Source organism: Lontra canadensis, unplaced genomic scaffold (genome assembly GCF_010015895.1).
Source record: "Lontra canadensis isolate GAN:19392208 unplaced genomic scaffold, GSC_riverotter_1.0 scaffold31, whole genome shotgun sequence".
Taxonomy (NCBI): domain Eukaryota; kingdom Metazoa; phylum Chordata; class Mammalia; order Carnivora; family Mustelidae; genus Lontra; species Lontra canadensis.
Genome location: NW_022631025.1, coordinates 15,857,031 through 15,872,954, shown reverse-complemented (window position 1 = coordinate 15,872,954; position 15,924 = coordinate 15,857,031). Strand labels below are relative to the sequence as shown.

The following is a 15,924-nucleotide window of genomic DNA, read 5'->3' as shown; positions in this document are numbered from 1 at the left end:
CCTCGCCCACTGGAAAGAAGCATCTGGCAGGCAGCAGCTGCGACCCCGCTCTGCAGCGGGAGGAGGGCACGGGTGGCACGTCCAGGGATCTGAGGCCAGAGCAGCCTGCCCTTCTTTGCACCTGCATCCCCTCATTCTGGCAAAGCTGCGCTGCATCAAGCCCTAAGCCCACGTTTTCCCGTGCACTGATGGAGGATGTGAAGTTTTAAAGAACACAAGTCTGCCAAGCACAGATGCAAAATGTAACTGAAGATTTCGGATTCTGTACTCCCAGAGACTATCATTCAGAACTGCTACTGCGCTCGTTCTCACAGTCCCAGAGCAGATGAATTTGGGGATTTTGCAAAGCAAAGATTTTGCTCAATCTCGCTTTAGGTTCTGTAGGACTGCATCGGCCCCAGGCCTCTCAACCCCGCCCTAACAAAGACCACCACTGCCACGGTCACCTGGCTATGTGGGCAGGTGGTTATGTCTGCATGAAAGACTGGCTCTCATATATATGCCATTCATGATAAGACTTCTGCTCCCATTAAATGTTCGTCTGGGAGGAAAAAAGATCAATTTAAAGAAATTTAGGCTTCCAGCTGTGGTTTACATTTTAGAACCACAGAGGGAACAAAGTGTATAAGACAACCTGACTTGTCCCCATTCGGGTCCCACTTTTTGATAAGCACCTGCTACCCATGCTTCCAACCATTCAAAAACCTATGCAGCAAAAGAAAACTGGTTGCTAGAACATTCTGGAATTTCGGCAGGATAGTGGCAGTGCAATTACCTCCTGGATCAGTGTTTGGAAGGAGCAGGGAAAAGGCAAGAGGCTAAGACAAGAAACTGAGTACCCTCTTGGGCAATAAAGACTAAAGGGCTAACCTTTACAGTCAGTCTTCAAGCCAAACCCAGCCTGTTGCTTGTTTATTTATTCTGTAAATAAAGCTTTATTGGAAAACAGCCACGCCCATGCATCCACATGGCCTAGGTGCTTTTTCGCTCTGAGGCAGAGTTGAACAGTTGCCACAGAAACATGGCCTGCAAAGCTCAAAACATTTACTAACTGGCTCCTTGCAGAAAAAAAATTTGCCCACACCTGTTTTAAAACACATAAAATGGGGCCCCTGGGTGGCTCGGTGGGTTAAAGCCTCTGCCGTCGGCTCAGGTCATGATCCCAGGGTCCTGGGATCGAGCCCTGTGTTGGGCTCTCTGCTTGATGGGGAGCCTGCTTCCCTCTCTCTCTCTCTCTGCCTACTTGTGATCTCTGTCAAATAAATAAAATCTTAGGGGGAAAAAACCCCCCAAAACAAAAATTAAATCTTATAAATAAATACATAAATAAATAGATAAATAAATAAATCACATAGAATTTCCTTTAACCTTGGACAAGGACTGGGCCAGAGAATTCAGTTAATCTGTAACAAATCCTGGCAGACGTTTAAGGGCAGGCAGGACAATCTCAAGGGCCTAAGGAGGTAGTACTCTGCAATTCTTTGTTAGGGTAAACAACAGGTGGCCTTCTTTCTGCGGCATCACTGCAATATTATCCAAGTATTAAATGTTACACTGTCCCATTCCTACAGATTCTAGGCAGTTTTTCACCCCTCATTTAAAAAAAAAAAAGATTCTATTTATTTATTTTGGGGGGGAGGGGTGAAGGGAGAGGGGCAGAGAGAGAATCTCCAACAGACTCCCTGCTGAGTGCAGAGCCCAACATGTGACTTGATCTCAGGACCCTGAGATCATGACCTGGGCGGAAATCAAGAGTTGGACACTGCCACAACCCAGGCACCCCATACCCCTTCATTTATGTATGGGCAGTGAGAGCTCTGACTGTGCCATCTTGACATCTAAGTGCCCCCTAAGCTGGTTCTTAGGGTTGAGTCAAGAGCAGGTGACGCTCTCTACCTTCCACAACAGTGGAGTGTTGGTGTCGCCTGTACGCACCGGTGGCCAGAGCCATCACAGTACCTGTTGGCCAGAAGCTGGGACCTGGTTCCTGAGGGCGAGGTCAGGTAGATGGCCAGGTCTCCCCTCCTGGGATGGGTGATGGTTATGCGCACAACGACGTGCTCCAGGTAGTTGACGTGGTGGTTGGGGTTATCGGAACAGCCCGAAGCTTTGTAGATGGAGCGTACTGCACTGTTGGGGCGAATGGTCCTGCAACAGAGAGAGACTGAGTGTGAGCAGAGCACTGGAGGGGCTGGGCTGCGTAGAACTGTGGGCCCGGAATGATGACGCCATGTCACACAAGCCGCTGGTGGCTGGATGCTAAAGGACACAGTGCCATCACCCAAGGTCCCTTCAAGGATTAACCCTGGTTATCAGTGGGAAAGATGCAAGTGAGAGAAAATGGGGGAAGTGGGATTCTTTTATCTTCATGCAGGGAGGGCTATCAAACTTGAGGGTATCCCCTTGTTGAAACGCAAAGAGCTGAGCCTCTGCCTGCAATGTCTGATTGAGTGGGGCTGAGGTTGCTCCAAGAACGTGCATTTCTCACAAGTTCCCAGGGGACAGTGATGTTGCCGATCTGTGGAATATACTTTTCGGAATACTGCTAGAGGGTATGGCAGTATGGGGAAGGCTCGGGGGTTACCAGGACCTTGGTTCAAATCCCTGGTCTACCACTTCCTTGCTCTATAACCCAAGATTCCTCTGGCCTGAATGTGCCTGGTTTCTTCACTAGTTTTCTCCTGTGCCACTGTTTCCCCTGAACACGGGGCTCTGGTCACACTGACAACAGTTCAAGTTGGGTGTGATTCGTTTCACCTCAGAGATTGTGCCTGAAGTTTGTTTGTTTTTGGCTGTTGTTCCTATGGCTGACCCTTCTTCCTTCGTGCCCCCTACTTCTTATTTTCTATCCATGTTACTTCCAACCTATTGTTATTCTTATATACTATACTGAAAATACAGTTCATTATTACACGTTACAGAGTTCAGTTTCCAGAATATCAAGTTTAGGATTTTGGAGTACGCTGACTTAGGGAGAACATTTGCACCATGAGATAGAAATATTGGCTGAGTAGAAACCTTAAGAATGCCCATTTGTAAGCGTCCTCCAAATCCCCTGTTGCGAGATGTTTTTAAGGATCCTTGGGTCCTATTATGTGGATTTAACAGCTTAGCATCCTAGACATTCTATGAGAATTTTATAATTATGCTAGAAAAAAACAAACAAACAACCACACAACACAAGATTTCGGCTTCCATGGACAACAAATGCTGTCTGGAGCACTTGTGCCAGCCTGATCTCTTTCAGGAAATTGCTATGCTGACTGCTTGCCACGAGTATTACTTGATTTGCCGGTCTGTGCTCTCCACACACACGTGCTGCTGGGGAACGGTGGTCCACTTCTCGGCTTCCGTCACCATGGCTTCCGCATCCATCAGTCCAAATCCATACAGGTGGCTCACTAGGGGAGGCAAGAGGCTGGTCAGCTTCACGGAAGTTAGAATCAACCTAGGCTGTCTATACGGAGTTCTGGCCAAGAGCCCAGACACATCCCCATGGGATCCTAGCATTCTTTCTAGCCATGATTAAAAAAAAGAAACAAAAAACAAATATAACAACACATGTGAACAAACCTAACAAGGTCATAAAATGGATGTCTATTATTCATCAACGATGTATTAGGACTCGTAACAGGACTATCGTGTATGGATTATTACCATGTGGCAGGCACTAGACCGTCTTTTTCCATGTAACCCTCTCCATGATGTTAAGATGCTGGTGCTATTGTGATCGTCATTCATGGGACAAGAACGCTGAGGAACAGAGAGAGAACTAAGACCGAGTAGCTGTGGTTGACCTGGATTCTAACCCACTGACTTTTGCTCCAAGGCCTTACCTGGTAACCACTTTAAGCGATGACCTCATCAATTTTGTAACATAATGAATAGGTTTAAGGAAAAAGGACAGTGTCTACACCTTCTCTTGGCACAATAAGAATGCACATGCAAGAAATGCCAGTTTTCTGACATATCCAGGAGTAAGGCCGTACATCTCAGAAGACAACAATTATTACCTTTCCTCCAGCATAGGAAAAATTGATTAAACTTTATGCATGCAGTATTTGGAGGCCTCTAGATGTGTCTTCCAATGTTGTAATCTTTTGGTTCTCAGTAAGAATACCTATTGATCTAAATCTGCATTTGACATAATGGTCTCAGAAATTTCAGTCACATATACGAATATTTTTAAAATTAATTTATTGTTAACCCCACCCCATCCCTCCAGTGACCCTCTGTTTCCTGCATAAAGGAATATTTTAATGATGATACAGCAATATCCACATGTGTAGTTCTTTCTAAAAAATACTCTAAATTCCCAGCAAATACTTATCAAACCATCTCATATCTTTATATTTAACACAAAGTCATATTGCTACCAGATTTGTTGCCTATAAGGCATTTTCTGTATAATATTATTTTACACGAAAATATCTGTCGCTGCCCACGCTTATGGATGATTTCAGTACTTCCACTTGAAATTCAAGACACTCTATGATAGAGTCCCATTCTACTTGCAAAACAACCTCTTCACCAAAATCTATGCTTTAGAAAGGTCATTCCTTTACAGTTCCCCGTCATACCTTGCTTTTTTTGCCTCACTGCTTTGGCTTATGCTGAGACCCTGGCCTGGAATTCCCTCCCTCCTGTTCTCTACAGGGTCACACTCTACTCCCAAGTTCTAGAAGGCTTCGCTAGCCTATCTTCTTGAAATATCCTCTGATCAATGAAAGTCAATAGATGTTTACTGAAACTCAGCCATCTGTCATGAAGGAACTTTTCTCTTTACTAGTCCCTATAACTCTAATAAATTTGTCCGTCTGTCTGAGCTTCTGCCCATCTAGCCATCCAGCCACCCACCCATGCATCCATCCAACATTTCTTGAGTGCCTTCTATGTCCCAGACACTGCCTTACACACTGCACTTTTTACTTATGTCTTATTAATTGAATGGGTAATTCCATGAGCAAATGTCTTTGTACCCCAACTATACTGCAAACTGCTTGATGACAGGAACTAGGACTGATATTTCTTCATATGCTTCATGGGGTTTAGCAGACATTTATACATATGGGGAAAAAATGACTGCATATAAAAAAGGAAAACTATGTTAGGATTAGGAAATACTGCTTTATCCTTGCTATTCGCTAATTACATAATTCTTGGCAAGAAAGAAAAAAGAGCTAACCCACAATCTCCTTGTGATATGATTGTCTATCCTGACACCATTACTGAGTTGATTAAGTACTGCTATTCGTCCCATGTGAGAAACTCTTCATCAAGACCTATACAAATGTAAGGGCTCATTATTATAATATCAGGTACTGAGCTGGACAGGACATACTGAAGGAAACTGAATAAACTGACTTAGGGATAACAAGAATATATGTGGGATTCTCATACACGTACTTTTGTAAATGCTATTATAAATTACTATTTCTTAATTTAAAAGAAATGTATATATATTGTAAAAACCTGGAAATACAGCCAGAAAAGAATGAAGAAAGCAAAACTCATCAATAACCTCATGACAGATTGGGAACTGTATATTAGCAGGTCTGTATCAACAACTCTATATACTTAGTTTCAGTTACAGGACATGATATGAGGCGATCTCACCTCGTTAGTTAAAACAGAATCAGAGTGATCCACGCGTTACAGGAGGAATGTCAAGAGTAGGTTTAAGGAAACCGAATCGTGGACATCTCTTATGCAAGCTCACGGATATCACAGGTTCTCACCTATCACTTAACCATCGATACAGGTAATGATCTGTATCATTTCATCGTGAACATTCCAAGGCATTGTTTTCCCTAGAGGGACTGAAATTATTACCAAACACGCATTGCCATGCCAGACTCTGACTCTGCCCCAGTACCCAAATATCCCCATGATCCTATCAAGTGGTTTTAAAGTAGCGCAACTTACCATTTGATCTCAGTTTAGGGAAAAAGATGAAAGATTCGATTGGCAAGAGTGGGCAGGGGAAGAGGCTGGGTAGGAACTGGGGAGGGCCGGGGGGTGCAAAATGAGGGCTGCCTGGACTCTGGCTTAGGGGCTCTTGCTGCCTCCCCCCATCCCCGTCCCCAGGAACTGTCAGCCTAACAACCCTTAGGACATAAATTAACACCTAGAGTCATCAAATACAACAAATGCTTCAAGCCTAGGAAACAAACACTGGAGTTAAGTAGAAAAGCACCTTGAGTCTTTATGAAGGCTGTAAATTTGTTTCCTTTTCTGAGTCTATTCCTAACCTCCAGAGACAACGTCCATTCATGCATCTATCCCAAGTAGATGTTCAGAAAAGAGGCTGGCTAGTTCTAGTTCAACTACAAACTGGCAGGTGAATGGAAAAAACATCATATTAATAGAATATTAATAAATGAAGGAATTCCATTAGATCGGTAAAGCCCATTCAGTCATGGAGATGTTTTGCATTTTAAAATACCGGAAATCGTGTATTTGTGCACAGACATGATACCCAGCCTAAGAAAAAAATAAAATAAATGTGTTTCTTTTTAAGAGGGGTGGTGATGTTGGCAATATACCAACTCCATGTATTCTGATTGGCAATTACTTGTTTGGTTTTCAGTAAATACTAATGAGAAAATAATTGCACAAAGAACATGTTGGCAGATAAACTCTTTTAAAACATGATGTTAACCAGGGAAATAGCTATTAAGTAGTTCGGAAGCATTAATTTTTTTTTAAAAGATATGATTATAACTGACACAATTTTAAAAATATAATACAGAGTTTTCATACTTTAAAATGACCTATACATTCAGAAACAGATTTTTTTTTAAATTTTTAAAGATTTTATTGATTTACTTAAGAGAGAGCATGGGAAGGAAGGGCAGAGGGAGAGAGAGAACAGACTCCCAGCTGAGCAGGGAGCCCCACACAGGGCTCGATCCCAGGACTCTGAAGTCATGACCTGAGCTGAAGGCAGACGCCCAACTGACTGAGCCACCCAGGTGCCCCAAAACAGATCTTTTTTTGGTGACTACCTGGATCAAGTTAGTTGGCCATCACACCGTTACTGGGAACAGCCACCAGTGCCTGCAGAGCACCTGTGCTTAGAGGAGAGCTTCTATGCATACTTGTGAAGTGAAGGAACTCAACTGATAGAGGAGAAATTTTATTTAATTTACCAAGCGGCATAAAGTGTTTATGTGAGAATTATAAGGGGAATCTAGAGCTCTGTTCTTTTTATCACCGACTTCTGTAAAGTCATCATTAACACACCATATTTATTTAAGTATAGAACCAATATTCACATTAAAAAAAAAAAATTACGATCATAGCAAATATACCAGGAGAACAACTTGTGGTGCTATGGCCATTCTTCCCTAAATTAGTTTTATTTGTGCACGTTTCTCATGCCAAGCTCAGAGCAAAACCTGAGCCTGAAAATCACTTTATGATGATCAAGCAGAGCTGTCTCTGGGCAAGCTTTGTGTAAAATGCAAAACTCTATAAAGTTAGATACTATAATGGTGTGAGGAGGAATCCAAGCAGCTCAAACTGCATTTTTCATTTCTACGAGTGTGAGCAGCAAACATTCAATTAGTAGTTGGAACATTAATTAAGATTCAAAAATCCATATTTAGAAAGCTATCGAGGGAACAAAGCATGTTTACAGAGTAATTAAAGATCTTGAGGCAAAGTTATTGAGGTAGATTTCACAAAGCACAATGATGCTGGGCAAGCTGAAAAAAAGGGAATCTGCAATACTTGAAAAACATTCTATTTGCCTCATTAGGCTGCATGGCTGTTTATGCAGATTAATCGAGAAGAGTGGAATTGTCTTGTGCCCCAAGTATAGCTAGTTTTTATTCCAAGGAATCTGAAGGCTTCCCTTGCTTGCACCAGCTAGATGAACGAGAGAAGGCAAGAAAATAGATAATGTTCTCCAGCAGGTATGTTTCCACTTTCTGATGAGACTAGAAGTGCTGAGGGAAGCTAATCGTTAAGCATATAAGGAAATGACTGCACAGTCTGGAAGCAGATACATTTAGCTGAAACAACAGCTCTAGTTAGGAGGCCTTAATTCCAGAGAAAAGCTAGAAAGCTCGGTGGGGGGGGGGGGGGGGGGGGGCGGGATTTCCCGAGCACAGGAAGCTATAACCAGTGAGTGAAACTTGGGATACTTTTGTCTTTTTAGTGGAGTGTCCTTCCTGGAGCCAGTTTTTTTTTTTTTTTTTTTTTAAGATTTTTAAAAATTTATTTATTTGACAGAGAGAGAGGGAGAAGCAGACTCCCATCTGGGCAGGAAGCCTGAGGCAGGGCTCAATCACAGGACCCCCGGGATCATGACCCAAGCAGAAGGCAGTTGCTTAACTGATTGAGCCACCCACTGGAGTGAGTTATTTTGAAGCTTTTTCTTTCTTTCTTTCTTTTTTTAATATTACACCAAATGGAAAGTCCACGCTGACTCTAAAAATAACGATTTAGTTACTTATATTTATTTAGTTATAAATAAATAACATTTTAGTTATTTATATTTATGTTTAGTTATATTTAGAAGGATTTGGTTGGTTAAAAAACATTTTTTGTTTTTTAAGCTTTTGAGCTTTCCTATCTTTTAATACCAATAATTGAGTGACTGGAGGGTGAATGGGCATGTTGGACTCTATTTGTACTGGTTACGATGCACATCATCACCAAGATATGAAACATGGTTGATCAATTAGGTTCCCTTGTTTGATTATGAGAAAGGGTCAGTTTCAATACATCCAAATAATTGATCTGATTAGTTACCGTAACACTCATGGGGGTGTAAGGCAGCTACTCGATAGTCACCTGAGGCAGGCAGGCACGAGATAAGGGCAACTTAACGATTTCACCACGAGACAAACAAATGAACCGACTGAGTAACAAGACTTGAAAAGCGTACAGAATCCATGGGTTAAAAACAAACAAACAAACAAACAAACAACGGCAATGAAGGAACCTGACAGAGCCTGGTGCAGAGAAAGTGCTGGATACACGTGAGCTGAAATTTGGAGGCAGGTAAGATGACTCAGGAGGGGAAGGTGGTATTTGGATTGCGCTTTGTCACCCGGTAACTTTTCAACCAGGTGGAGATACAGGGAGGACATTCCAGGGGCCAGGACGCAGCCTCCTGGACAAATGATCACCAGGTCTGCTTGTGGTTTCCTGGGGCGAGGAGGAAACCAGCAAGCCCAGAGTGGGTGGTGTGGGGGGTAGGTGGTCAGAAGGGGATGGGCGTTCGTGGTAAACACAGGGCAGGAAATAAGGGGGTGAGAGCAGACTGCTGGGGAGCTGAGAGTCAACCATGATGGGGGGGGGTGTCCTCGCCCCCGGGCTGCTGCGATTCTCATCTACCTATAAGTAAACCACCAGACTGAAAGGGACTTCCGCAAATTCCTGTCTTGAGGGGCACTGCTTGATCTGTGTGGGGACAGCCTCCAACCTGGGATCAAAGAGGTCCTGCAGCTGTTGGAGGCCTCACACCTTTGGGTTCTTTGATCCTGTGCTGAACCACCTGTTCTGAGATGACTGCTCCCACCAGGGACTCCCCCTCCCCGCCCCCTCCTGAGCCATATCCCACCCCCCAACTCCCACCTCCGAGCCAGTTAATCAAACCAAGCCAAATGTGCAAAATAGGGGAAGGGGGTGAAACAGAAGAGGGCCCATGACACTTCACTTGCCCTAGGTGGCCGCTAAAGGACTGCCCTTTTCAAGTAAAAAGAAATAGCAAAATGGGAAAACATAAAATGTAAGATTCCTAAGGATGAAAAGGTGGGAAGCAAAGCTCCTCAGTCCTCTATCAGCATTTCAACACCTAAATATCACAGACAGATGGAAGGAGGACGCTTCCAGAATTACCCACATCGTCCCTTTCCTTAATCCCTTTCTCCGACATCAGTCTCTTCCTTTCATACTGTTTTAAAAGATTTCAGGGTGAAAGGTACCTAAGCTTCTTAGAAAGCCTGAGCGACAGTTACAGCGCTTTCTTCTGTCCCGTGGTGCAAAATGCAGACTCAGGGGGGAGCAGGAGCGACACCTTCCTTATTGTGCATGGCTTGTTTTTATCATTCCCTCACTCTTCCTAAAATCTCAGGCTCTACTAACAACTCTAGCCAGATCCAAACATGCCAGCCATCACTGGCGCTGCTGAGGCCTTGCAGGTGGGAAGTTTCCAGACACTGCTACCTGGCTGCCTGCGGGGTCTGCACTTCAAAGCTCCCCGAGGGATGGGTTTGGTAGCAGCTGCAGGAGTCTGACAGGCTCATCACTGCACAGACAAGGAGTAAGAAGGGTTGAGGAAAACACTGGTGAGCCCTTCTCCATGTGCAATGGACTTCATTAGATGTGGAGTATAGACACGTGATGTATTCTGTCACATATGCATATGTAAAAATATCTTTCTATTAGTTTTTTTTTTTTTTTTAATTTACAGAGTTAAGGAGATATGCCAGCCTTCTCTCAAGGGCCCTTTTCTATTTTAAGAAAAAAGTCTAATTATTTTCTTTTCTCTGGCCATTCCCTTTTAATTTGCTTCCAATGTGGTTATAATAAGCAAGTCATTTGCTTAAGAAAATTGACCAGTCTTTCTCAAATGGAGGTAGGAAAATGTTCTAGCAGCTTGGAGAGAGCTAACCATGTATCCCAGGGTCCACGCGGATCACAACTGTGCTTGTTTTCGGAAACTAAGATCGTTTGGACAGAGATGAAAACGAGATCTAAAATGTACTCCAAAAGTCTTTGGGTAAAAGCTTATTGAAGATTAGACTGACCCTTTATTAGCTCACCAGCCTAGATCTTCTTGGTGTGTAACTTGAACCAACAGTTACCACCCTACGATCTTGGTGAATGGGCAGCCAAAATTCACATTTGTGAATCATTTACATATTATTTTTAGGTAATTCTTCATGTAATTTTCCTTTATATTTGCTTTGTCCTTACATTCTCATAAAAGGAAGGAACAGAAATTCTGGTTGATCTTGATTTCCGGTGAGTGCATTTTCACAGGTAGTGGTTAACAGTGGTTGTAAAGACACGGTTATTTCGTCCATGGTTCATGTGATACGGAGCCATTACTCACTGTTGCTTTTTTTTTTTTTTTTTTTCACTATTGCTTTGATGGTTGCAAAACACAAAGCAGAGGGACAACAAAGAAGAAGGTATTCCTTGTGATTGGGAATGTCACCATCTCGTTAGGAAGAAAGCTACCACTTATCTTTCTAAGTTTCAAGTACTATGTAAGGCTTCTCATGAACATTCCTTTTCATTTACGTTAAGACTCAAATCATTTTTACGTTTTAGGGACAATAACATGGAAATGCCTGTGAACTCTCAAAAAAATAGGCCATTAATGAGGACTGTATATCCTCTTAAAAGAAAAAGATTTGAGATGGTTCTTCAATCCTGAAGTAAGATGTGGATTCATGGAGGTATCTTTGGGGCTAGGAAATGAAAGCAGGGTATCTGGAATGGTGGCTTCCTCAAGAAAGCTGTGTGGCCCTAAAAACTCACGGATGGATTTTGACCTCAGGCAGTGAATAGCCAATGATCAAGGAAATTCAAAAGATTAATTCAAAAGATATTCTAGAAGGAGTGATCTGGCAATTGTATGTAGGATATGAAAGGCTAGAAGGAAGGAAGCAGGAAACTGGTTATTTCAAGGGTGCAGGTACGACGGATGGTAAACCAGGTGATGGACACCGTGACCGAAACAAGAAGTCAACTTCGGAGGAGGCAATGAAATGTCACAATGCCCACATCGTGGGAGACTGAGGAGAGGGAGAGGGAAGATGGTGAGTGGGGTGATCTGGAGAAGAGCGCCCGCTGATGACCGAGGTACCATTTTGGGAGAAGTTGTTTTGTAAAAGGTGACTGAAAGATCCTGTTTCTGGAATTCTGAGTTTGCAATGACATAGGGGGAGCTCTGTGGAGAGATTTTAGATTGGTAACGGATGAAGACAACGTTGACGACGTAGAACTGAAAATCACTAATAAGGAGGTGATCCTTGTTACTGAAAGGAAGGCAGAGATGGGAGGAGAAAAGCTGAGGAATTAAGAGGTGGTGGTGGTGGGGGGGGGGGCTGGAGAGAGGAGGTAGGGAGAGTGTGCACTGTTCCCTCCAGAACTCTCCAAGCCATAGACTTTAGGGAATGGCTAAGGTAAAGGAAGGGAGGGAAAGGCATCAATCAAGTGTCCCAGAGCAAGGGCTCTGGCTTTGCATCACAAAAGGCAAGGGAAGTGATGTGGATTGGTTAGATCAAAAGCAGGAAACCTCTCAGAAAAACAAGGGGCTTCTGATTTGGCAAGCAGGAGATGGTTGAAAGTCTCATAGAGTAATTTCACTTCAAAGGTGGAAGTGGAAACAAGATTGCAGAGAATTACAGAGGGGCTCACCAGTAAGAGAGCAGCTAATTCAGAGGACTTGCTGGGAATTTTTAGTTGTATAAGGGAGGACCAAATGAAGGCAGTAGGATGATGGAAAAGGTTTATTTGTTTTTGTTTTTCTTCCAAGGGTGGGGGGGCAGATACAAAATTTGAAAACAGAGGGTTAGAGTCCAATTGGCAAAAAAAAGCATGAGTGCAGTTGGGTGCAAAAGGCACTTTTCAGATTTAGGATTCCCTATCCAAACTCTGGAAAAAGAAATGATTTGAGACTTTATGTTTCCATGCCTTCTAAGGGCAGCACCGGACTGGTAGCACTTAGACGTGCAGGAAAAAAAGGTGATTCACTATGTGCAGGGGAGGACTTGGGTCAGCAGTTCCGGGACTAGCGTGGGCATCAGAATCACCCAGAGGACTTGGGGAAGCCCACACTGCTGGGTCCCACTGATTAGTGGTTTTAAAGTCAAGTCCAATATAAAGAACTTCTCCAACTCAACACCAAAAAATCCCAAACAATCTGATTAAAAAATGAACAGAGGACCTGAATAGACATTTTTTCCAAAGAAGACATACAAACAGCCAAGAGACACGTGGAAAGACGCTCAACGTGACTCATCACTGGGGAAATGCAAAACAAAACCACAATGAGATCACTTTACACCTGTCAGATTGGCTAAAGTAAAAAAAACACAAAAAACAACAAGTGTTGGCCAGGAGGTGGCAAAAAAAGAAACCCTTGTGACCTACTGGTGGGATGGGAAATTGGTGCTGCCACTGTGGAAAACAGTAGGGAGGTTCCTAAAAAAATTAAAAAATAGAAATACCACATGATCCAGGAATTCCATGATCGTGTATTTACCCAAAGAAAGGAAAAACACTAATTTAGAAAAACGTACGTGCCCATATGTTTATCGCAGCATTATTTACAATAACCAAATTATAGAAGCAACCCAAGTGTCCACAGATATATGACTGGCTAAGGAAGATGTGGTACACAGACACACATGCACATGCACACAAACACTGGAATATTACACAGCCATAAAAAAGGATGAGATCTTGCCATCTGTGACAACATGCCAAGTGACGTAAATCAGACTGAGCAAGACAAATACCATATGGTTTCATTCATATGCGGAGTATAAAAAACAAATGGATGAACAGAAAGTGGAATTGGACCTATAAATACAAAGAACAAACTCATGAGTGCCAGAGGGAGGGGGGAGGAAAGGGAGTGGGAGCTACAGGCTTCCAGAGAGGGAATAAGTAAGTCACAGGAGCAAAGGGCATGGCACCGGGAGCACGGTCAGTGATAATGTAATTGCATATGGCGGCAGATACACCTGTGAACAGAGCAAAATGTATTGAGAAGTTGAATCACTTGTTGTGTATCTGAAAACAAATGTAACACTGTGTGTCAGCTCTACTTAAATACAAATAAAAAAAAACCCACACAAACAAAAAACCAACAACGAAGAAATTAAGGTCCGGAATTTGCATTAGATTCTAACCAGTTCCCAGATAAAGTTGATGTTGGTCCTGAGAACCACTCCCTGAGGGTCTTAGGGCCGGCATCAATCCTGGAACCCCAGTTAATAAAGCCTGGTTAATTGGGCTAATCTCCAACACGGGGTCTGAGTCTCTGGGGACAGCGTTCCTAATATCCTTCCCCTCATGCTAGCAGCACAAGAAATGAAAGCTAACTCTATGGTAAATCATGCTAAGGTCTTTTCATATGGGTTACCACACACATTATGGCTTCCCTTATAGAGATATTTTAGGGAGATAAGTTCCCTTAATTAACCTCACTCAGTGAGCACGGTTGCTCTAGATAGTTCCTTCTTCGGAGGCACATCACTCGAGGAGTTAAACTCTGTTCATTCCCAGGCCAGAATCTGGGCTTGACAGAGTTGAGATACAACACCAAGCTCAGTAACAACGCTGAAAAATAGTAAATGCTCTAAAGGTTCTATTTAATGCATTTAAATCTCGCTATTTTAACTCATCTTCCCGTCTCTATAGTTGAAGAACATTTAATGTATCAAGCATGCTTCCCAAAATAAGATGCCCAGAAGAAATTTTATATGGGAGGTAAAAATAATATCTCACATATGCTTTTTATTACGTATTAACTAATGAAATCTTTACAACAGTCCTATTGGCAAGATAGTACTATTCACATTTTACAGCTGAAAAAGTAAGCCTCATAAACATAAAAGAACTTGCCCAAAGTCACACGGACTCAATCCCAAGCGTTCAGAGTCTTTGCATCACATACATATCTGTCGATGACGGCAGACTATGTGTCTATAAGACATATAGTATTTCTTGCAACTCATTTCTCAAATTAAGCATCATCCTCAGAATGACGAAGTGGCAAAGAGGGTAGAGACATCTCACAGCTTTCTCTGTCGCAACTCTGTCTACCACAAACGAACACAGGAACATTTTTACCCTCTTTGCCTTCTGCAAGTCAGCAGCATGAAAACGGCTCTCTTCTTCAAAGCTCATTAAAATATCCTGGGCAGAAAGATATACGTGGGGCTTGGGAGGTACTTAACATCTGGCCCACACCCCCTTCCCCTGTTCTTCCTGAGGATGACCTCCTTCAGTCGTGTCTATCAGGGATTTTCTCTGAGGGTGAAGATATTATTAACATGGAAAAGATCCTTTATTTTATAGTCAAGCCCAAACCTTTTTTTTTTCCTTTTTTCCCAAATTAGAGCTAGCCAGACACGCGCAGAACAGCACCCAGTAGCAAAGAACGACTTCACATTTGTTAACATCCAGCAGCGATCATAACACCCTTTTTCTCTGGCTTTTGCAATGATGACTCTGGATGTACCATGTCTTCTGCTATAATACCATAAAGTGAAGCCTGTTGAAGCCATTATCGGGATGTGCGATACAAGTTTAATTGCTCTGAAATGCCTAAGGCTAGCAAGATGTGAACATGTGTAGAGTCTGAATTGAGATTTTAAGGGGGAAAAAAAAGTCTGGATCTGTTTATTTCACAGAAGATGTATCCAGATGGGTTCTGCGAAGCCAAAGCCCGGCACGTACCGGTACCTTGCCGGATGCCCTGGTCTAAGGAAGTTACCCGTACAGAGAGGGCAGGATTCATTTTCAGGATTTCCTTGAGTCTTTGGGTCTGGTTTGTATTGCAGGCACTGGCACTGACATAAAGATCTCCTGGGGGATGTGGGGGGAAGGATGGGCTACGCCATCTTTACTAAAACCATACTTTAAAAAGAGTCATCAGAAGGCCCTTTTCTCCTCTTATTTACTCAGGCTCCCTTATGGGTCCTGAACCGGTCTTCACAGCTAATGCAGTGCCCATTTACCACCAACTTAGTGTGGTCACAGACAAGTTGGATTCGGGGCAGAGAATTGCCCTTTACGCTGGAAAGACTGACGTCGGCGTCCAAGCTGATATGCACAAGTTCCTACCAGAGTTTCTCCCGTGGGCCTCAATCACATGGCTCCTTTCACATTTAAAACTTTATTTCACAGACGGGAGACAAGATGGTCCATGGGGAGCACCTTCACATG

The 15,924-nt window shown here is 43.0% G+C and overlaps 1 protein-coding gene across 3 annotated transcripts in view; it reads right to left on the bottom strand.

Moving 5' to 3' along the window:
- The window catches only part of PCSK5 (proprotein convertase subtilisin/kexin type 5), a 443,312-nt gene that overhangs the window by 195,536 nt on the left and 231,852 nt on the right, over positions 1–15,924 (bottom strand). For all 3 annotated transcript variants that reach the window (XM_032866664.1, XM_032866665.1, XM_032866666.1), the window contains exons 11-12: positions 3,284–3,401; positions 1,960–2,148 (exon numbers count right to left, since the gene is read on the bottom strand). In XM_032866664.1, the coding sequence (XP_032722555.1) occupies positions 1,960–2,148; positions 3,284–3,401 (307 nt within the window). The remainder of the gene's footprint in view (positions 1–1,959; positions 2,149–3,283; positions 3,402–15,924) is intronic.